Raw genomic sequence first — 23,725 nt, 5'->3', positions numbered from 1 at the left:
ATAATTTAATAGGAGACAGTTCAGAGAAGGTTCACTAGGATGATCCCAGATATGGAGGGATTGTCTTACCAGCAAAGGCTAAACAGGTTGAGACTCCACTCACAGGAGTTTAGAAGAATGAAAGAAGACCTCATTGAAACATATAGGATTCTTAAGGGCTTTACAGGGTGAGAGGATGTTTCCCCTCATGTGAGAGTCTAGGACCAGAGTGTAAAATCTCAGATTAAAGAGTGCCAATTTAAGACCAGGATGAGGAGGAATTTCTTCTCTCGGATGGTTGAGAGTCTTTGGAACTCCTTGCCACAGAGAGGTGTGGGGGTGGAATCTTTGTGCATATTTAAGGCTAAGTTAGACAGAGTGTTGATTAGTCAGGAAGTCAAGGACTACGAGGAAATTGCAGGAAAGTGGACGTGAGGAATGTCAGGTCAGCCATGATCCTATTGAATGTCGGAATAGGCTCAAGGGGCCACATGATCTACTCCAGTTCCTAATTCTCATGGTCTTGTGGGAACAATCCTTTCTACATCTACACTGGATATCACTTTAGGATTTTTTATAGTTTCTGTAAAATTGCCTGTTATTCTTCTAAACTTCAAAGAATACAGTCCTAGTTTCCTTAATCTTTTCTCATTGGACAGTCCCAGGAATCGGTCTAATGAACCTCAATTGCATCCAGCCATGACAAGTGTATTCTTTTCTTGGTAAGGAGACCAGAAATGCACACAATACTCCATGTGGAATCTCATCAGTGCTCTATACAATTGAAGCAAGACTTATTTGCTCCTGTACTCAAATCTTCTTCTGAAATACTTTTTGCCTTCTAAATAGCTTGCTGCACCTGCATGTTAAATTTCAGTGATTTATGAACAAGGACATGTAGGTCCTTTTGGACATCAACATTTTCTAAAGTCCCACCACTTAAGAAATATTTTGTACCTTTACTCTTCCTATTAAGGTGGATAATACTACACTTAACCACATCATATTCAGTCTGCCACGTTCTTATCCATTCACTCAGACTGTCTAAATCCACTAAAGCCTTTTGCATTTTCTCTACAATTCAAATTCTCATTAAAGTTTGTATCATCTGCAAACTTGAAACTATTACAACTGTCCCCTCCCCCCCACCAACCAATCATCTAAACTATTGATATGACTTGTGAACAGCTAGGGCATAGGAACTGATTCTTGCTGTACCTGACTCATCACACCGTCCACCTGAAAATGATTCATTTATTCCCACTCTCTGCTTTCTGTCTGATAAATAATCCTTAATCCATGCTAGTGTATTACCCCAGGACCAGGCATTTTAACTTTGTTTACTAACCTCTTGTGTGAGACTTCATGGAAAGATTTCTGAAAATCCAAATAAACCACATTGATTGGTTTCACCTTGCTGTCTCTGCTCGTAATATCCTCAATAGGGTATTAGATTTGTGAAACATGATTTCCCATTCTTAAATCCGCATTGTGTGAGAGGAGAACCAGAAATAGTCTGGGAGGTGATGGCCTAGTAGTATTATCACTAGATTATTAATCCGGAAACTCATTGCTGATGGAGGAAATTGAATTCAATAAAAAAAATCTGCTCAGGGTTACTCAGCAGCTGGGTTAAATGTAACTAAAAAGTAAAGAGTGGTATCATGGGAAAACTGTAAGTGCATTGGTTTGTGAGAAACTGAAATTAGTTAAAACAGCTTAAAATTTAAAAACAAACTTACTAGTTATATTGAAGAAATTACTTGACTTTGAGCAAGGAACGCTACCAAAAACGATGTAAGGAAGGAAATTAAAAAAGCAGGACTCTAAAAATATGTAATCGCAAGATTAGTTCCAGTGCGAGTGAGTTTAAGATTATAAGAGGAGGATTAATTGATTGAACATAGACCCTTCCAGATCTGCTGAGTTTCTCCAGCAATTTCGTTTTTGTATTTGTAACAAGACTTCCCTATTTTAAATTCCAACCAACCTAGCTTTAAAGGAAAAATTCAGTTTGCTTTCTTCATTACTGGCTGCAGCTGTATTGTAATTGTTTGTATTTCATGCACAAGAACATCCAAATCCCAGTGTCCTATACTTTTTGTTTGGCGTTCTCTCTCCATTTTAAGAGAAAGTCAACCTTTTGATTCATCCTCACCCTAAATTGCATGACCTCACCCTTCCCTACATTAATCCTCAATCCATGCCATCCTTTAAGCTCCTACCTTGTACAATCAACTTTTATGTGGCATCTTATCAGATCCGTTCTGGAAATCCAAATACACGACATCAACCACTTTGCTTTTATCAATGCTGCTTTGTATATCCTTTAAGAATTATACCAAATTATTCAAAAATTTCCCTTTCAAGTGGTTTTACTCTTTGTCCATTGTAGGTTTCAGAGTTTCCAAATGATGTGGAGGTCCGGGCAGTAATAGAGGGACAGATGCTTGCTAAAAGGGCATATGCTGAGAAGCTGGGCTTCAAAGTCTGTAAGTAAGAATGATGTAAGATGATCAAGAGCTCCATGTTTATTTAAAAGTTTTCACAAACTTTGCAAGCAGCCAGAACATGCCTGTCTGTCACAAAAACAATTTGCTGGCAAAATTCAGCAGGTCTGGCAGTATCTGTGGGGGAAAAGCAGAGTTAATGTTTCAAGTCCGACGGCTGTTCATCCGAACTGATAACAGCTAGGAAAAGGTGATATTTATGATTAGATTACTTACAGTGTGGAAACAGGCCCTTTGGCTCAACAAGTCCACAGCGACCCTCCGAAGAGCAACCCAGCCAGACCCATTCCCCACATTTAATCCTTGACCTAACACTACAGGCAATTTAGTACAGCCAATTCACCTAACCTGTACATCTTTGGACTGTGAGAGGAAACCGGAGCAAACCCACGCAGACACGGGGAGAATGTGCAAACTCCACACAGACAGTTCCCCGAGGTGGGAGTTGAACCCGGGTCTCTGGCGCTGTGAGGCAGTAGTGCTAACCACTGTGCCACTGTGCCGCCCTGTTGAAGACGAAGTTGTGGGGAGCTTGGATGTGGGAGGGGGGTGGGAGATGCGGTGGTGAGTGGGGGAAGAGGTCAGTTGATAGGTGGTGATGGAACCCAGACAGAGAGAGAGTGATATGAAAGAGGTAGGGGGTTATTACTTGTACCATTCCGTTTCTGCCTGGAAAGAAGGCCTGAACCATTCCTATCCAACACCTGCCTGGCTGAGCTCATCCTCATTTGAACAACTTCTCCTTTAAGAACTCTCACTTTCTTCAGATTAAAGGTATGGCCATGAGTATCCACATGGGGCTCAGTTATGCGTTCCACTTTTTCCTAGCTGCTATTAGTTCTGATAAAGAGTCACCAGACTCGAAACATCAACTCAACTTTCTCCCTACATACGATGCTAGACCAGCTGAGTTTCACCAGCAACTTCTGTTTGGTTTCAGATCTTCAGTGTCCTTGGTTCTTTGTTTTGTTACATCTGTTTGCTGGCCCTGCCTGAGTCATCTGAATTGTCTTAGCTTGGTGTGGTTGAACCAGAACTGTGTTTAACACCCCAATGCATAGTTTCTAAAATGAGATTGATTTGTGCTTCTGGGCTTTTGATCAGTGGAGGGCAGAATATCGTCTAGGACATTGTGGAAACCTTATACTTTGTTAGTGTGGAATGTTTAATGTTCATTTGAACAGACGTGGCCTAAAGTTGATTTGATGATATTTAGAAAGGCAGAGAATCTTAAAGCTTGGATGAAACTTAACCTGACTTACAGTGTAACAATATATTTTATGTTGCAATGAAGTTTATAAAGCTATTCTACTTATTAATTTACTGGCCAAGATTTTCTGACCCAGTGTTAATATTTTGGAAAATTTCCAACTGAGGCTGCAAACAAAATGGATGTGTTAATTGTATTGTATGTGATTGAGTGAAGAATTGATAATGCAGTGTTTTCTGTCCTACACACTTTGAGAATTGGTTGCAGGGCCTGCCTGTTGGGCTTAGGTGTCCAGAGTGCAGTGGTTGGTGGAAGGTGGCCACAAGATCAGTGTACAGCTAGGGCTTGAGTAGTTGTCAAGGGAGTGCAGCTTTACACATACCATGACAGGTCAATGTCCAGATTTTTTGCAAACAAAAAACATTATTTTACATGAAGCATGGGAGTAAGGGCTGGCTGTCATTGCTCCCACTGGAGCAGATCCCCAGTAAAGTGGGAACAAGCGTTAAGAAAGCTGTTAACTCATCCACGTACCTCATCATTAATCTGCACTCAAGGGGAAGTTCATCAGATCATGGTCCTTTTTGGCTGAAGTAAGCAATAGCTGAAGACAGTGGATCCTGTATGGTGTAATTTCAACCAACTTCTATTCCACCATAATAATTGCTAAATAAGGCCTTTGAACTAGCACTTACAATCACACATTTGCAATGACGCAATTCTTTCTAAAATCATTAGTTGTATTATATTCCACAAAATTCTTTTATCTTTTTTATTACAAGTTGCACCGGGGAAACATGGGTCTCCTCTTATCTTGTCAGCAGAAAATTTCATAGTCTGGATTTTAAACAATTGCTGTTTTGAACAAGAGTTTAAACACAGCTAAAAGGAAACAGGAGGTTGAAGTGTCCCATTTTGCACTTATCAGAATTAGGATGCAAGAAATAGACCTGTATAAAGGGACATCATTTTAGACAGCATGAGAAGAGGATACTGATCGGTTGGATCATCATTCATTTAGAGATGCAACAACAACAGTTACCTGTCAATCTTAATTCTCAGGCCAGGCAGATAGACTCTTTTGGCCAGGGTGGTGCCATGAATTGGCTGTCTCCATAACCCATTTTTTTGAACGAGATACAACATATATACATTAAACAGCATCCTATGTATTTGCATCTAAAGCTTCTAGCACATGCAAATTCATCACACTACAAGCTGACTGATGATCTTAAATTGGTTCTGATGTAACTATTTTCACAGCCAGGATTGTTTGGTAAATGGTTTCCAATGGAAGAACCTCTCCCAATTGTGGATATACTTTTCTGACACTTATATGTGTGGGGTGGTTGAGGCATGCTGCCTCCTTTGATCAGAACAAGTTGTTGGATATGGTCCACTAGTCATTAGGACAGGTGGCTTACATATCTGGCATCACAGTGGTACTGAAATTTGTATATTATTATTTATTTATGTCATAGGCAAAATATGTTTTGATCTGACACAGCATCCTGTTAATGGAGAAAACCACTAATGGATTTACTGCATAAAAACAGTGTGGGTCAGCTAGCTGAACCTGTTGTTCCAATTTTTGAGTACCCATCCCGGGTACTCTGCAGTAGACTGGGTACTGCTTAGGGCCAAAGGTAGTGGGCATAGGCCCTTCTTGACTTTTGAGTGATGATTTGATCAGAGTTTTGTTATTGTGCAGGAGAGTTTTGATATGACGTATCTCAATATTAAGGTTACACTTTGGGCTGGTGGCCAGGACGCTGTCAACTGTGGATTCAAATTCGCAAATGTATCATTTACACATCAAAGGTAGCCATGCGGTAGGAGTTTTGTGCTCTTTCCATCGAAGGTGTGTATCTTGTGGTATCCAAACAAACGTATTAGCAAGGGCTGGTTGTAAAGGGAATCCCAAAGCATTGCCATCTATTTGAGCACTCATGGTGTCTTGAAGCTGACCAGCAGTAACCTGCACAGCAGCTGCCTTTGCTGTCTGTTTTCAAGTATCTCTAGACTTTGGAATTCATGTAAAATGCATCTGGATGGGTACATGAATACCACGGGTTAAGAGGAATACAAGCCAAATGCTAGCAAATGGGATTGTATTAATTTCGGATATCTGGTTAGCATGGAGGAGTTGGACCAAAGGTTCTACTTCCATGTTGTATATCTCTAAACCCATAGCACAAGTTGCTATGGGTTTAGAGTTTGATGAATGCAGATTCAGACAAGATTCAGACAAGATTGCAATGATTTAGTGACATCGTACAAATTACACCTTAAAGGAGCATGTTGGTGAAAAAAGTGAAAATTTCTAAGGACCACATGAATATATTATTGCTCTCAATGTGTAGGTTTTGTATGGTCTTAATGAATGTAGAATCTTTCAAAGTGTATGGGGAAAAGCTTTACCTCATTTAGAGCTAGTTGTATCAACTCAAACAACCACTTAGCTAATTCACGTTGTGCAGACTCAATCATAAAAAAAAGGTGTGAAGTTGTTTTATTCACTCATGGCATTTGGAATTCTCTAGCTGGGTCAGTATTTATTGTCCACCACTAGTTGCCACAGAGAGAGTGGTGGTGAGCTGCTACCTTGAAATGCTGCAATCCATTTGGTGTAGTTATATTCACAGTGTCTTTAGAGGGACACTTAGGATTTTGACCCAAAAAAACTGAGGGAATGGCAATATATTTCCAAATCTGGATGACGAATGACGGGGAACGTTCAGGTGGTGGTGTTCCCATGTATCTGCTGCCCTTTTCCTTTGAGGTAGTGGTCATGGGTTTGGAATATACTGTCAACGTAATCTTGGTGAATCCATGTATCTTGTAGATGTTATACTGCTGCTACTGAGCATCAGTTTGTGGTGCCAATCAAATAGGCTCCTTTGTTCTGGATGGTGTCAAGTTTCTTGAGTGTTGTAGGCGTTGCACTCATCCAGACAATTAGCAAGTATTCCATCGTACTCCTGACTTGTTCCTTGTAGATGGTCTGTGGGGAGACAGGATGTGAATTACTCACTGCAGGATTTATAGCATGTAACCTACTTTTGTAGTAAGTATTTAGTTACCACTTGCAGGGTTTAAACAAATAGATTTTTTGCTTCAGCAAGATCATAGAAATAGTGTGGACAGGCAGGTATTGGTTTACAAATATCAATGAAGTACTTTGAGGGGTTAGTAATAACACACATCACCTCCAGCCTCCCACATTGCCTTGATCTGCCCACTGTCACAATAGGGTTATGGCAGACACCATCTCTCTGGCCTCACATTCATCCTTGGAACATCTGGATAACAAGGACACTTATGACTTAGAGACGTCGGTGTTGGACTGGAGTGTACAAAGTTAAAAATCACACAAAACCAGGTTATAGTCCAACAGGTTGATTTGGAAGCACGAGCCTTCAGAGCGCTGCTCCTTCATCAGGTGGTTTGGAGAATAAGATTATTCTCCACAATCTTATTCTCCACAACCACCCGATGAAAGAGCAGCGCTCTGAAGGCTCGTGCTTCCAAATCAACCTGTTGGACTATAACCTGGTCTTGTGTGATTTTTAACTGAGGACATTTATGTCAGACTCCTATTTATTGACTTCAGCTCTGCCATCAACATCATAATTACAACAAAAATCATCTCCAAAATCTGAGACCTAAGACTCTGCTCCTCACTCTGTAATTGGATCCTTGACTTCCTGACCCTCAGACTGCAATCAGATTTAGATTTAGAAGTAGATTTTATTGTCACCTGTACTCAAGAATAGCAATACATGAGTACAGTGAAAAGTGTACTGGGTCGCTATTCTCTAGCTCCATCTTGGTTACAAAACCAGAATCTCAAGACAATCAGCAGAAATAAAAGAAAACCAAAAGGTAAGAAAAATGTCCAGAATTCGAAGTCTAAGTCTTATCTCCATAAAGGTGTTTTGAACCACTCATGCAGGCACTTGGGCGTAGCCACACCCCGAGATCTTTCATCCATTGCAGGAAGGAGTTGTGTTCTTGCCACCGTCACCTTCGATTGCTGGAGGACTTTGTCACCAGCCCCAAATGTCCTTGCTGTCATCTCCAATCGCTGGAGAGGCCACATTAATTAAAATTAATAAACCATCAAAATGTGATGGATACTCAAAAAAAACTAAGTAACATGGGATGAATACAATTATTCCAGTCAGCACAGAAATGCAATAGCTTCAGTCTACCAGAAGGGTGCAGTGAAAGACCATTGAGGCTTCAAACTATTTATACCATCCAAAGCAGTTCAGTTTCTTTCTTTGTCAGCATGTCAGCTTGATAATCTGTCATCTTGTGTAAATGTTTGGTTATTGTGTGTGTAGATACAAGCTCAACTGTTTGTATGTTTCTGTTACAAAAATTGAAGTACAACTTGTAGTCAAAGGATCCCTAGTATGCGTTTAGGATGGATAGGGAGCCATCCTCTTTGGTTCCCATCACAATTTATTGTTCCTGAATCATAGATTCTATTCCTTCTTCTGGCTACTATTACAGACTGAAGCTGACTATATCCAACCTTAGTGTCCTATTTGATGCTTAGTTGAGCTTCTGTGACTATATACTCACCATTAGTACCAAGATCAGTCTATGTCCACCATCTAATCCTGCTCAGCTCCACTACAACTCAGCCCATCAGCTGCTGAAATCCCTCTCAGTGGATTTGTTAAATTTATAACTGAACTATTTGAATGCCGTTCTGGCCAGACTCTGGTCTTCCACTCTGTAAAAACTGAAGCTAATCGCAAATGCCATAGCTCATATCCTAACTCTCAAAAGCCTCCTTAATGAATCAACTCTGTTCTCACTGAGCTACATTGGTTCCTCAACAACTTAATTTTAGAATTCTCATCCTCATGTCAAATCCCTCCAGGCTTATTTTCCATTTATAACCTCTATAATATCCTCCAGCCTTCAACCTTCCATAAATTGTGAAACTTGAAAGGGTTCAGAAAAGATTTACAAGGATGTTGCCAGAGTTGGAGGGTTTAAGCTGTAGGGAGAGATTGAATAGGTTGGGTCTGTTTTCCCTATAACATCGGAAGCTGAGGGGTGACCTTATAGAGGTTTATAAAATCAGGAGGGGCATGGATAGCATATGCAGACAAGGTCTTTCCCTTGGGGTGGAGGAGTCCAGAACTAGAGGGCATAGGTTCAGTGTGAGAGGGGAAAGATATAAAAGAGACTGAAAGGGCAACCTTTTCACGCATGCATGGTCCATGTATGGAATGAGCTGTCAGAAGAAGTGGTGGAGGCTGGTACAGTTACAACATTTAAAAGGCATTTGGATGGGTATATGAATAGGAAGGGTTTGGTGGGATATGGGCCGGGTGCTGGCAGGTGGGACTAGATTGGGTTGGGATATCTGGCGGCATGGACGAGTTGGACCGTAGGTTCTGATGCCATACTGCATATCTCCATGACCCTAATTCTTCATTCTTCCCATTTTGATCTTTGTACATCTCCACTTTTGTTCACCTCATCATTGGTGACTGGGCCTTCAGCCGACCAATCTAAAAGCTGTGGAATTGACTTCCTATTCCTCTCCGCTGCTACCACCCCCATTTCTTTTCTCCTTTAAGACCGTCTTTAAAACTAACTTATAGAACTTTAGTTAGGCCACATGTAGGCCACAAGCAAGGTTGGATGGACTGGGTTTGCTTTCACTGGAGTGCAGGAGATTGAGGGTGACCTGATAGAAGTTTATAAGGTTATGAATGACATGGATAGAGTGGAAAGTATGATGCCTTTTCCCAGTATGAAGGGGTCAATTACTAGGGGTTACAGGTTCAAGATATGGTGGGGGTGTGGTGGGGTTGGAGAGTTTAAAAGAGATGTGCGAGGCAAGTTTATCACACAAAATGTGGTGAGTGCCTAGAATGTGCTACTACAGAAGGTGGTGGAAGCAGATACAGTAGCAGCATTGAAGGGCATCTGGATGAATACATGAATAGGAAGCGAATAGTGGGATATGGACCCTGTAAGTGAAGACAGTTTGAGTATGGAAAGGCAAAATGTGTCGGTGCAGGCTTGGAGGGCCGAAGACCCTGTTCCTATGTTGTATTAATGTTTGGTCTTTGGCATTTGTCGTTCTTTACCTTCGGCCAAGTTTTTGGTCCTTTGCCTTAATATGTCCTTCTTTGACTTGGTGCCATTTTTCACTAATTGTATTCTCGTAGGAAGATCTTCCATGTTAGAGGTGCTGTGAAAATGCACGATGGTTTTAAAATCCAGTACAAGACAATATTTGAGCATAATTCATTATGTTTAATCAATGTGGAAGCTTATAGCCTATAATGAAGCTCAATATTTCTTCTATACAACACAACGTATCCTTTTTTTGATCTCTTATGGTGCTGACAGTGATAGTAAGGAATGAGAATGAGTTGTGGCGGGTCGTGGTATTATCAGAAGTTACCTGGCTGGCATTTGCCATTGCAACTGGCAGTTAGGAATTGTGCATTAATGTTTTTGACTAATGTATGAACTCCGAGAATTGAAAATATTGCTAAATTTGAAAGATGGAAATCAATGTGACATTGAGGTACGCACAGCGTTCAGAAAGCCACAGTGGGCTGAAAGCTGATGGTGTAATGCAGTATGTTAGGTATACCTGGGAGGTAAAAGGCATTGATTGTAAGGAAAATGGAAAACTTCAAAATGATCTAGAGTGTAGAAAAATTAAAGATAGCTCCAGGGATATGTTGTAGACCACAAAGTCTATAACAAGACCATAAAGGGAGCAGTTTGCAATATAGAAGGATGGAAAATGTATGTTTTATGAGAATAAGTAATTTAACTTAATAGTAGACTTCAACTAACCTTATATAAACAGACCACACCCAAATGTTTTTCTTTCAAGAGTTGCTAAATATAATGAGGAGAAAGTGAGGTCTGCAGATGCTGGAGATCAGAGCTGAAAATGTGTTGCTGGAAAAGCGCAACAGGTCAGGCAGCATCCAGGGAACAGGAGAATCGACGTTTCGGGCTTATGCCCAAAATGTCGATTCTCCTGTTCCCTGGATGCTGCCTGACCTGCTGCGCTCTTGCTAAATATAATGCATGACTGCTTGCTGATTCAGTATGCGAAGGAAGCTACGCGGAAAAGCCTTTTTAAAAAGAGAATTGTTCATGGGATGCAGGTGTCATATTGCCAATTGTTAGTTGTCTGGAAGGTAGTTAAGTGTCAGCCACATTTCTGTGTGTCTGGAGGCACATGCAGGTCAGATCAAGTAAAGATGGCAGATTCCCTTCGCTTAATAGCATGAGTGAATCAGATGGGATTTTAACAACAATTGAGTGTGGTCACAAGGTGGCTAGTAGGCCTTGTTATTCCAAATTTTTGTTGAGCTCAAATTTCTTCATCAGCCAAAGTACTGTCCCCAGGCCATTAGAGCCTGGAGTTCTGGATTACAGTCCAGTGATGCTATTCAATCACTTTCCCAAAATTTGGGGTTTGTTAAAGACACAATTGCAGATGAAATAGTAGTTATAGCCTTGGAGGACAGTAACCATAGACTAGATTAAAACATCAAACTTCACATCATTTGATTTCCTGCTCCTGTATTCCAGTCATGTGGCCAACCCTATCCTGGATTATGTCAAGCTTTGTGAACACTTTTGGAGTTACGCTTAGCCAGGCAGATGGAGAGCATTCCATCATACTCATGATTTGCGCTTGTCGGCAGACTTTGGTGAATCAGGAAATAACCTTTTCTAGTAGCCACTATATTTAGGTAGCTGGTGCAAAAAATGTTCGGAACACTATGCAATTATCAGTAAACATCTCCACTTTTGCCCTTATGATGGAGTGACGGTCATTGAAGATAGAAATGAGATAATCAGTCTCCAACAATAATAGCCATCTTCCTTTGTGCTAGTTATTCCAAATGGTGCAGGGCTTCCCCCGATTCTCACTGACTTCAGTTTTGCAGAATGCCACATTTCTTAATGCCACATTTGGTCAAATGTTGTCAAAGTCACGTCATTCTCACCTCTGGGGACATGCAAAACAAGCGGCTAATTTACTAAAATTCTTGGAATAGAAGTTAATATTACTCCCACAGTCTTTTCAAAGGTTTTCAAAATTGTAGTCATAGAAATTCTGTGAATGTCTGTGTTTTAAAATTCCTGAAGAAGGGCTAATGCCCGAAACGTCGATTCTCCTGGTCCCTAGATGCTGCCTGACCTGCTGCGCTTTTCCAGCAACACATTTCCATCTCTGATCTCCAGCATCTGCAGACCTCACTTTCTCCTATGGAATGATCTGCCACAGGAGGTGGCGGAGGCTGGTACAATTCCAACGTTTAAAAGGCATCTGGATGGGGATATGAATAGAAGGGTTTAGAGGGATATGAATAGAAGGGTTTAGAGGGATATGAGCCAAATGATTGCAAATGGGACTCGATTTATTTAGGATATTTGATCAACATGGACGAGTTGGACCGAAGGGTTTGTTTCTGTGCTGTATATCTCTATGACTGTATGTACTAAGATATAGTGAAAAGTGTTCTTTTGCATGCTATAAAGGCAGATTGTGCCATACAAAGTGCGTTAGCGTGACAGAACAGAATGCCTGTACTGCACGCAAAATAAAGCTTTTCACTATACTTCAGTACATGTGACAATAATAAATCAAATCAGAACACAGTGTTACAGCTATAGAGAAGGTGCGGAGAGAGAGATCAGGATTAACATTTGAGAAGTCCACTCAGAAGTCTGATAACTGTGAGCAAGAAGCTGTTCTTGAATCTGTTCGTACGTGTATTCAAATTTTTATATCTTCTGCCCAACCGAAGATGGGAGGAGCCTTTGATTATGTTGGCTACTTTCCTGAGGCACTGGGAAGTGTAGATGGAGTCAGTGGATAGAAGGCTAGTTTGTGTGATGGACTAGGCTGTGTTCACAACACTGTATAGTTCATTGTGGTCCTGGGAAGAGCATTTATCACACGACCCAGATAGGATGTTTTCTATGGTGCATCAATAAAAATTGTTAAGAGTCTTTTTATGCTTGCCAAATTTCCTTAGCTTCCTGAGGAAGTAGAGGTGTTGTTGTGCTTGACCCAATGGCAATCAATCTATTAGGAAGAAGATAATGCCACTGAATGAACAAACTCAATTGACAAAATGTATCTGGTGATAACCAGCAAGAAATATGTTGCAACCTCAGCTTTTCACCATATTCATTAACGAAATAAATTATAGCATAGAAAGCCACATCCAGATCTGTTGATGATATTAACATTACCTGCATTGTAAGCAGGATAGATGGAAATGTAAAATTACAAAGTGATGGTAATCGATTACATGAACTGTAAAAGGATAGAAGAGGGAATTTACTGATGAAGGGCTTTTGCCCGAAACGTCAATTTCGAAGCTCCTTGGATGCTGCCTGAACTGCTGTGCTCTTCCAGCACCACTAATCCAGAAACTGGTTGCCAGCATCTGCAGTCATTGTTTTTACCTAATTTACTAAATGTGTAAAGTGAGATATATTGGAGACCCAATGAGAGAGTGAGTGATTGTCAGTGTCATGAATACACACAAAAATAATCAAAAGAACTAATGCTAACCATTATTTCTCACAGGACTAGAATGCAAGAACATAGAAACTATGATTTAGTTATTCAAAGCCCTGGTTTGGTGACACATGGGATGCCAGTTCTAGGCACCAAACTCTACAAAACAGAAATTGCTTGTGAAACTTAGCAGGACTTGCAGCATCTATGGAGAGAAAGCAGAGTTAATGTTTTGATTCTGGTGATTTATCATTCCAAAAGTTTATTTATTTAACAAGGACATATTGGTTTTGAAGGGAGTGCAGCATGTTTGTCCCAGAACGATATCTGGATCCAAAGGGTTAAATTATGAGGAGTAATACTATAGCAACTACAAAATGTCATGGGACTTTATTAATGGAAAAAATTGATACTGAGCCACATAAGATGATATCAATTAAAATAACAAGTTTATTTAAAATGTAGGTTTTAAGGAGGAAAGTAGCAGACTGGTTTAAGCAGGAAATTCCAGGGTTTCGGGCTTTGGCAACTGAAGGTATCCACTGAGGAAGGAATGATCCAAATTGGGGATGCTCGCCGCACCAGAATTATATCAGTGTAATTATCTCTAATCTGTTACCCTGATGTACTTATGTAAGGTATGATTTGTCTGGATAGAATGCAAAACAATACTTTTCACAGTATCTTGGTATGTGTAACAATGATTAATTAAATTAATTTGAAAAAGACCTTAAATTTCAAGATGTCACCTTCTGAGAGCATAGGGATTAATGGGTCTTGGTGCGTGTTAGGACAAAGATAAGAGAGTTCTGGATGACCTGCACTCGCAGAATGTGGGAGTCCAGCCAGGAGTGCATTGGGTCGAAAGATAATGAAGGCATGAACAAGGGTTCAGCAGTAGATCTCACACTTTCTTGGAAATGTAACTGGTTGAGGTTTTCAAGTTGTTAAATGGGACAGGTAGAGGAGCTGGAGAGAAGCTATTTACCTTGATTGGGGAGTATATGATCAGCCTAAGAATTAGACAGAAATTTCAGAAATGAAAACAAGAAACTCTTACACATGCAGAGGACAGTAAAAGTTAGCAAACCTTTTCAGGATGTTGGTGAGGCCTTTTCTAGAGTACTGTGAGCAGTTCAGGTTGGCCTGGCATAGGATGGATAATATTAAACTGAAGAGGGTTCAGAAATGATTTACGAGGAAGTTGCTGGGAGTGGAGAGTTTGAGATATAATAATGACTGGAAAGGCTGGAACTGTTTTCACTGGAGCGTAGGAGGTTCAGTGGTAACCTTATTGAGGTTTATAAAATCAGGAGGGGCATCGATAAGGTAAATGAAAAGGGTCTTTTCCCTACGGTGAGGGAGTTCAAAACAAGGAGGCATAGCTTTTAAGATGAGAGGCGAAAGATTTGAAAAGGACGTGAGGGGCAACTTTTTACACAGAGAGTAGTTTGTGTATGGAATGAACTGCCAGTGGAAGTGGTGGATGCAGGTACAGTTACATTGTTTAAAAGACATTTAGGTAAGTACATGAATAAGAAATGTTTGGAGGGATATGAGCCAAGTGCAGGCAGGTGGATTAGTTTAGTCTGGGAACATGATGTGGGCTGTTTGGGCTGATGGTTCTGTTTCCATGCTGTGTGACTCAATGACTCTTAATAGTGGTAGAACAATTGATTATTTTAGAAATCTGCCAAAATAAGGTTTAATAACTAGATATTAAAGGAAATGTTGCAAATCAGGTATATGAAGTTAAGTTGCAGAACAGTCTCAATGGACAAAATGGCTTGCTTTGGTTCCCATAGTACTAATCTTGGACAAAAAACAACTTTGCAAAACAGTGATCAGAGTCTTCTAAAAAAAATCATATTAGAAAATCTCAATTTCAATGTAAGAAGTACATTTCTGAAATGAATTAGCCTTTTAGGAATACATTTACCTGATTAAAATCAAATGTGGTACTCATTGGTGGAGTCTGCTCCAAAGAAAATGACCAGATCTTATCCAGCCTCTCCTCATAGCTATAATGATCCATCCCAGGCAGTATCGCCTGTGCACCCGCTCCAGTGCAATCACATCCTTCCTATATTGTGGTGACTAGAACTGCTGACAGTACTCCCATTTTGACCAAAGCACTGTACATCTCTGACAAACCCTCCATGCTCCTATAATCTATGCCTCAAATGCATCCCATGTGCCGCCTTAACTCACCTATTAACCTGTCCACTCCCTTCAATTTCACATTGTTCTTGCAAATATTGGATAAAGGAGAAAAAAGCTATTTGAATCATGTACCCAGGAAATCTTCTTTGCCATACATTCTATTAATTGATATACTTTTTATACATGTGCATGTTAGCACTGTTATCTACAGATTGCTAATGCATAATGGATGTTGTGTCTATATGCCAAACTGTGCCTAGTTGGAGACCAAGGTCTATATCAGTCTGGATCCAAGCCATCTGGTGAGACAGAGTTTATAGACTGCCCAGTCTTACAGCTCTTTCCACCTCCAGTGACACAGGTACTCCCTATTAATGTGCGCTTAGATAAGTAATAGCCACCACCATCTGTTTTTTCTTGACCTTTAACAAATACATTAATAAACTTAACAATGCGATTAACGAGACAATAACAGAATTTTCTCATTTTTAAATTGCAATTTTTGTAAGTCTTTACTAAACCAACCTAAAGAAGTAAAATAAATAAATACAAGTTTTAATTTAACTGATCATTAACAGATCCATATACCCCGTTCTGTCAAAAAATTCCAATTGTCTAAACTAATGAGAAAACAATTAAAGGAAAAAATGTCATCTATGTTCTTAACACAATATATTATATTCTCACAATGAAACAAGACCTTCCTCTTCAAATACATCTGATAATTTATTAGGAAAAACATTTCTCTTTGTAAAACGGTGAAGACTAGTCTGAAAACAATAAATGCTGGAGTTCACAGCAGGTCAGACAGCAGCAGTAGAGAGAGAGCAAGCTAAAGTTTTGAGTCTAGATGATTGTTCATCAAAGCTGAACTGCGAAGGGGTCAACATTTATGCTATAATTGGGGATGGAGATGGTGGGTGTAGAGTGCTGGGGGAGAAAGGATGTTGATAGTTCAGATTAAATAATCAGAATGAGAGAGTGACAGAACAATGGTGTGTCTAACTGTCAGACTTGAAAGAACAGACAGTCCCACTGGGGTGGATGAGAGGGGAGAGAGGACATGGTGACAGAGAATGTAACTAGTAAAACTAAAAGAAAGGGAAGGAATAATGTTTATTCACAATCTGAAGATGTTGAACTCAATATTAAGTCCATAAGATTGTTAAGTGCCGAGTCCGAAGATGAAATGTTGTCCCTCCAGTTTGCACTGTGATTCATAGAGTCATAGAGATGTACAGCATGGAAACAGACCCTTCCGTCCAACTTGTCCATGCCGACCAGATATCCCAACCCAATCTAGTCCCATCTCCCAGCACCCGGCCCATATTCCTCCAAACCCTTCCTATTCATATACCCATCAAGATGCCTTTTGAATGTTGCAATTGTACCAGCCTCCACCACTTCCTCTGGCAGCTCATTCCATACACGCACCACCCTCTCCGCGAAAAAGTTGCCCCTTAGGTCTCTTTTATATCTTTCCCCACTCACGCTAAACCTATGCCCTCTAGTTCTGGACTCCCCCACTCCAGGGAAAAGATCTTGTCGATTTACCCTATCCATGCCCCTCATGATTTTATAAACCTCTATAAGGTTACCCCTCAGCCTCCGATACTCCAGGGAAAACAGCCCCAGCCTGTTCAACCTCTCCCTATAGCTCAAATCTTCCAACCATGGCAACATTCTTGTAAATCTTTTCTGAACCCTTTCAACTTTTGCAACATTTTTCCGATTGGAAGGAGACCAGAATTGCACGCAATATTCTGACGGTGGCCTACCCAATGTCATGTACAACCACAGCATGACCTTCCAATTCCTGTATTTGGTACTCTAACCAATAAAGGAAAGCACATCAAACACCTTCTTCACTCTCCTATCTACCTGCGACTCCACTTTCAAGGAGCTATGAACCTGCACTCCAAGGTCTCTTTGTTCAGCAACACTCCCTAGGACCTAACCATTAAGTGTATAAATCCTGCTAAGATTTGCTTTCCCAAAATGCAGTACCTCACATTGATCTGAATTAAACTCCATCTGCCACTTCTCAACCCATTGGTCCATTTGATCAATATCCTGTTGTAACCTGAGGTAACCTTTTTTGTTGTTCACTACACCTCCAATTTTGGTATCATCTGCACTTACTAACTGTACCTCTTATGCTCACATCCAAATCATTTATATAGATGACAAAAAGTAATGGACTCAGCACCGATCCTTGTGGCACTCCACTGGTCACAGGCCTCCAGTCTGAAAAACAACCCTCCACCACTACCCGCTATCTTCTATTTTCGAGCTAGTTCTGTATCCAAATGGCTAGTGCTCCCTGTATTCCATGAGATCTAACCTTGCTAATCCAGTCTCCCATGGGGAACCTTGTCAAACGCCTTACTGAAGTCCATATAGATCATGTTCACTGCCCTGCCTTCAGCAGTCATTTTTGTTACTTGAGGCATGCCAAGGACAGACATGTTGGCATGTGAGCAGAATGCCGTGTTAAAATGACTGGCTACGGGAATGTCAGGATCATGCTTGTGCGTGGACCAAAGGTGCTCTGCAAAGCGGTCACCCAATCTATGTTTGGTTTTTCCAATGTAGAGTAGTCCATACTGGGATCAGCGAATACAATATGCAAGATTGGAGGAGGTAGAGGTGAAATGCTGCTTCACCTGGAAAGACTGTTTAGGTACTTGAATGGTGAGCAGGGAGGAGGTGTACCTTCTGCAGTTACATGGGAAGGTGCCGTGGGAAGGGGTGTGCGGTGTTAGTGGCCAATGAATGGACTAGAGTGTCCTTGAGGGAATGATCCCAGCAAAATACAGACAGAGACTGAGGGGAGGATATGTTTAGTGGCGGCGTTCTGCTAGAGTTGTCCAAAATGGCAGAGGATGATCCTTCGAATTTGGAGACTGGTGGGATGAAAAATGATGACAAGGGGGACTCGAAAACGCTGTGGTGAGTGATGAGAAGGGGCAAGGACGGAAGCATGGGTGATGGGTCGGATGCGGTTGAGGCCCCTGTCAACCACAGTGGGTGGGAAACTACGGTTGTGGAAGAAGCAAGCGATGTCAGCAGCGCTGTTTTGGAAGGTAGTATAATCTGAACAGATGCGACATAGGCGAAGGATCTGGGAGAATGAGATGGAGTCCTTGCAGGTCGCAGGGTGTGATGAGCTGTAGTGAATGTAACTAATAGTTGGCTTTGGCAGTTACAGACGTGAGGAGTGTTGTAGCGCCTGCTGGAGGGGACACAGATAACAACTGTTGGCTTTGTAGTGGATGGCAGTGGGTAGTTTATTCCCTGAAATAGAGACAAAGAGGGCAAGGAAAGGAAGGGAAGTGTCGGAAATGGACGATGTGAAAGTTATAGAGGGGTGGAAGTTGGAAGCAAAACGAACAAACTTTTCAAGGTCCTGGCGGGAGAATGAAGCAGCAATGAAACAGTTGTTGATGTATCAATAAAATAGTTGTAGGAGGAGGCTTGTGTAAAACTGGGACAGGATTGATCCACATACCCCTTAAAGAGGCAGGCATAACTGGGAATCGTGTGGGTATTCATAGCTCCTTTGACTTGGCAGAAGTGAGATGAATTAAAGGAGAAATTGTTCAATGAGAGAATAAGGTCAGCCAGGCAGAGGAGAAAGGTGGTGGATGGAGAATGTTCAAGCCTCTGGTCAAGGAAGAAACCAAGAGCTCACACTCTGTCCTGATGGGGATTGAACATATAGAGGGATTGGACCTCCATGGTGAACAGAAGGCAGTTAGGGCCAGGGAATTGGAAATTGTTAATATTGTTGAGGGCGTCAGAGGATTCGCAGATGCAGGGTCTGGACAAGTGGAGAGAGGTTGGAGTCAAGATAGGAGGAAATACGCTCAGTTGGGGTAGGACCAGGTTGATACAATGGGCCTTACCGGGACAGTTTGCTTTGCGGATTTTAGAAAGTATGTCAATGTGGGCTGTCTGGGGTTGGGAGACTCTGAGGTCGGAGGCAGTGAGGGGGAAGATTGCCGGAGGTAATGAGGCTGGTGACAGTCTTGCACCTTCCACACTTCATGTCAGCTGTGATGAAGAGTCATCTAGACTTGAAATGTTAGCTTGCTGTTTCTCCATGGATGCTGCCTGACCAGCTGTGATCTCAGCATTTGTTGTTTTCAGGACAAATTCCAGCATCTGCTGTAATTCGCTCCTACGTTGTATTTAATTGACTGCCACATCTCTTTGAGGACTGCCTACCCTGAAGAAGTTTTGCTCTTCCCTCTGACAGGAATTCCAGTTGTCTCCCCAGCACTCTACATTCCCTCCAAAGTATGCTGCCTGACCCTCTGAGATCTCTAGCAATTGTTGTTTTCAGTACAGATTCCAACATCTGCAGTAATTTGCTCCTGCAGTGAAAATTGTAGACAAAGCTTTTTACTGCGCCTGGGTACGCGTGACAATAAGTTATATTCAAATTCAAATCGGTCAGTTGTTTCAACCTCTCTTATTTTCGAAATCCTCTCTTTCCAACATTATCTTCATGCTACCAAGGTCAATTCTCAAAGGTTTCTCTGCAGCATTTTTTATAAAATGGACACTGTTCCCAAGAGACCAATTGTTCACATAACATTCTTTGCTTTTTTTCTCAGATGGCCTCCTTATATAAGATTTCCTTCAGATTTTAAACTTTTGTATTCCCACACCGATTGATTCTACTAGTACCAAGCAGTTAATGTGCTTTTGACTACCCATTGTACTGTACTTGGCTTTCCAGGCCAATTGAGAACATTCATTATTCAAGAGTATGAAAAACCCTGCCAAACTAGAATGTCAATCTGGAAGTTTGGCATATGAATCATCACTAGAAATTAATAAATTCATGTGTGGATAACACAAGGCTAGAAGCTCAAGTGCACATTTGCCTGAATTGAATTTTTTGAATAGTTTATTTGTTCTCAGAACCTCCGCAACCAGAGAATGTTTCAACCTGATCCTCAGTTCCAGCATGTCATAACTGGCATTGGCTTAGTCCATCTGCACAACCAGTTCAACTGACCAATCAAACACCTTAACTTATTTGTTTCTACCTTGGGTAGAGGATCTCTATGATCTGCCTGTATTTATTTGGCTACAATTGATCTGTTCATCACAAAGTCATTTGTGATTTCTGCTTGATGTTTAAAGCTGTAGTTGCAGGCTCTTGAAGCTTGACTATCAATCTTAAACTCCTTTTTTTTTAACCTTTCACGCATTACTTGAGTCCTGCAGAACTTTCCAACATAAATCATCAATATGCATCATAAAAATGTCTGCTGTATTCTCTTCTTAATGCTATTAAAACATCACTGGATTTACTTACAGCTAATTGCAACATACTTTCAGCAAGACCAACTTAACAGAGAAATATCATACCCTTGCTTCATCATTCAACCCTGAAACAGATTTATTTAATTTCCATAGCTTTCTTTCAGTTATATTTCATATTTAACTCACTGCCACTTCTAGGCATGCCCATCTTGAAGAAGTTCTGATCCTCTCTCCGGCAAGATCTTCATTCCAATCCTTTTTCTTGTCCACCATCATTAATTTCACTGTCTCAATGTTGTGTATTTACCATCTCCGAAGCTGAACGTCCTGTACTCAGCAAAGGTCTCAGTTTTACCCCTCTACATCCCCACCTTCATGAATTTCGGGCACAACATGATGTTAAACTCTTCTTCTGTGACTTTGCCTCTGTGCCTACTTCTTTGGACAAGAGTCCTCTCCCCTTCCCACAGATCCCTTAGCCCATCTCCAAAACTGTCCCTCCACCTGGACCCCTCCGTCTGACGTTTTAACCTGCATTTGACCTGTTCATTGAGAACTGTCAATGTGACATTGGTTGCCTCAATTTCTTAGATCACACCCCCACCCCCATTCCAGCCTATCTACCCATGAACTGACTGCACTCAGATCCAACCTTGACTTTGTAATTAACCTGCTGATAAGGGTGGTGTTGTTGTCTGGCAAACTGACCTTTACATTGCAGGGCTGAATGTCAGCTCTCCGATACCTCCTCCCATCTCCCCAGGGACTATGACCCTACTATGGAACATCAGGCCATTGTGTTTACTATGGTCACTAAAACCATCTCACCTGGTGTTGTTTCCCAATCCCACACAGCTTGCTTCTGTGTCCTTCCAAAAATCCACAAACAGGACTGACCGGGCAGACGCATTGTTTCTGCCTCTTCTCTCTGTTTGAGCCCTATCTCCACCTATTGTTCACCTCTTATCCCTTCCCCCCATCCTCTGCATTAAAAAACCATTTTCCTAGCTAGTATCAGTTCTGAGAAAGGGTCACTCGATCCAAAACGCTAATTCTGATTTCTCTCCACAGATGCTGCCAGACCTACTGAGTTGTTCCAGCAATTTCTGTTTTAGTTTCTGCTTCATAGAACATAAAACATTTCAGGGACACCATCACACAAACTGGCTAAAGAACTACAACAGAAACTGAAACACCTGATCAGTGGATCCAGACACTCTATACAGTCAACACAGGAATTCTTGGACATCATCAGAAATATACATATAGACAAGGAAGAAACTATGGTCACATTCGATGTAATGGCACTGTTCACCTCTATCGACAAAACCCTAGCCAGAGAAACAATAGCCAACCTGCTGGACATACAGAACAGACAACAAGACGGGGAACCTATCAACAAAGACTGCATACTCAAACTACTGGACCTATGCCTCACAACACATTTCACATCCAACAACCAAATATATGAACAAACCAACGGCACACTCATGGGCTCATCCATCTCTGGACTCATAGCAGAAGCTGTAATGCAAAGATTAGAACAAACAGTCTTACCGCAAATTCAACCCAAACTCTGGGTCAGATATGTAGATGACACCTTTGTAATCATTAAAAACTCAGAAATAGAAAACACACACCGGTTCATCAACGCCACACTACCAGGAATCAGATTCACTAGAGAGGAAGAAAAGGACAACCAACTCCCATTCCTAGATGTGATGGTACAGAGAACACCGAACAGAGATTTCACCACAAAGGTATACAGGAAAGCCACACACACAGACCAAGTCCTGAACTATGAAAGCAACCACCCCAACACACACAAAAGAAGTTGCATCAAGACACTGTTCAAAAGGGCCACAACACACTGCAGTACACCAGAACTGCAAAAAGAGGAAGAACTCTACAATGTATTTGCCAAAAACAGACACTCCCGCAATTTCATCAACAGATGCCTAAGGGAAAGACAACAGAATGAGGACATGCCACAACCCAAAGGACTAGCCACGTTACCATACATCAAGAACATTTCTGAACTGAAAGTCAGACTACTGCGACCACTAGGACTCATAACAGCGCACAAACCAACAGCCACTCTTAGACAACAACTCACCAGGACAAAGGACCCAATACCCAGCATGAGCAAAACCAACGTAGTGTACAAAATCCCATGCAAGGACTGTACAAAACACTACATAGGACAAACAGGAAGACAGCTAACGATCCGTATCCATGAACACCAACTAGCCACGAAACGAGACGACCAGCTATCCTTAGTAGCCACACACGCAGATGACAAGCAACATGAGTTTGACTTTGACAACACTACTATTGTAGGACAAGCCAAACAGAGAACAGCCAGGGAATTCCTAGAGGCATGGCACTCATCTACAGATTCTATCAACAAACACATCGACCTGGACCCAATATACCGGCCACTGCAGCGGACAGCTGGAACTAACAACCGGAAGCGGCAGAGACAAACCACTATAAATGCAGGAGGAAACATCACAGAAGGCTTCACAGGAGGCTCCCAAGCACTGAGGATGTCACCTAGACAGGGGACGAAACGTCTGCAACACAAATTCCCAGCTTGGCGAACAGAACCACAACAATGAGCACCTGAGCTACAAATCTTCTCATAAACTTTGAACATTACAGCGCAGTACAGGCCCTCGATGTTGCGCCGACCTGTCATACCAATCTGAAGCCCATCTAACCTACACTATTCCATGTACATCCATATGTTTGTCCAACGACAACTTAAATGCACTTCCTTACAATATCACCAACAGGCAGTGAGGTGATTTCCTTTGAAATTGCTCCCCCCTGCAAAAGTGCATCAATTGACTTACTTTCTCAGGAACATGTTGCTAAAACTGCTAAGATCATTTTGAAGATCACTTTCCTGCCGTAGGTGAACCACTTACTAACACTAAGATCTTTATTATTGAGCTTTGTTCCTGAGCCATTAGTTTTGCTTTAGTCCCCTGCATCCCATCAACGAGCATATTTTCTTTGTAAATCTAACATGTG

The 23,725-nt window shown here is 41.4% G+C and overlaps 1 protein-coding gene across 4 annotated transcripts in view; it reads left to right on the top strand.

Moving 5' to 3' along the window:
- Positions 1–23,725, top strand: part of xylb (xylulokinase homolog (H. influenzae)) — a 296,035-nt gene that overhangs the window by 68,692 nt on the left and 203,618 nt on the right. For 3 of the 4 annotated variants that reach the window (XM_043690787.2, XM_087987599.1, XM_087987601.1), the window contains exon 15: positions 2,375–2,471. In XM_043690787.2, the coding sequence (XP_043546722.2) occupies positions 2,375–2,471 (97 nt within the window). Of the gene's footprint in view, positions 1–2,374; positions 2,472–21,757; positions 21,893–23,725 lie in introns of those variants that run through there. The other variant, XM_087987602.1, reaches the window with a different exon arrangement.

The sequence above is a fragment of the Chiloscyllium plagiosum genome, unplaced genomic scaffold (genome assembly GCF_037043375.1).
Source record: "Chiloscyllium plagiosum isolate Xiang-an unplaced genomic scaffold, Cpla_swu_hap1 HiC_scaffold_5, whole genome shotgun sequence".
Taxonomy (NCBI): domain Eukaryota; kingdom Metazoa; phylum Chordata; class Chondrichthyes; order Orectolobiformes; family Hemiscylliidae; genus Chiloscyllium; species Chiloscyllium plagiosum.
Note: the sequence above shows the minus strand (reverse complement) of the source record. Positions and strands in the feature narration are given on the sequence as shown.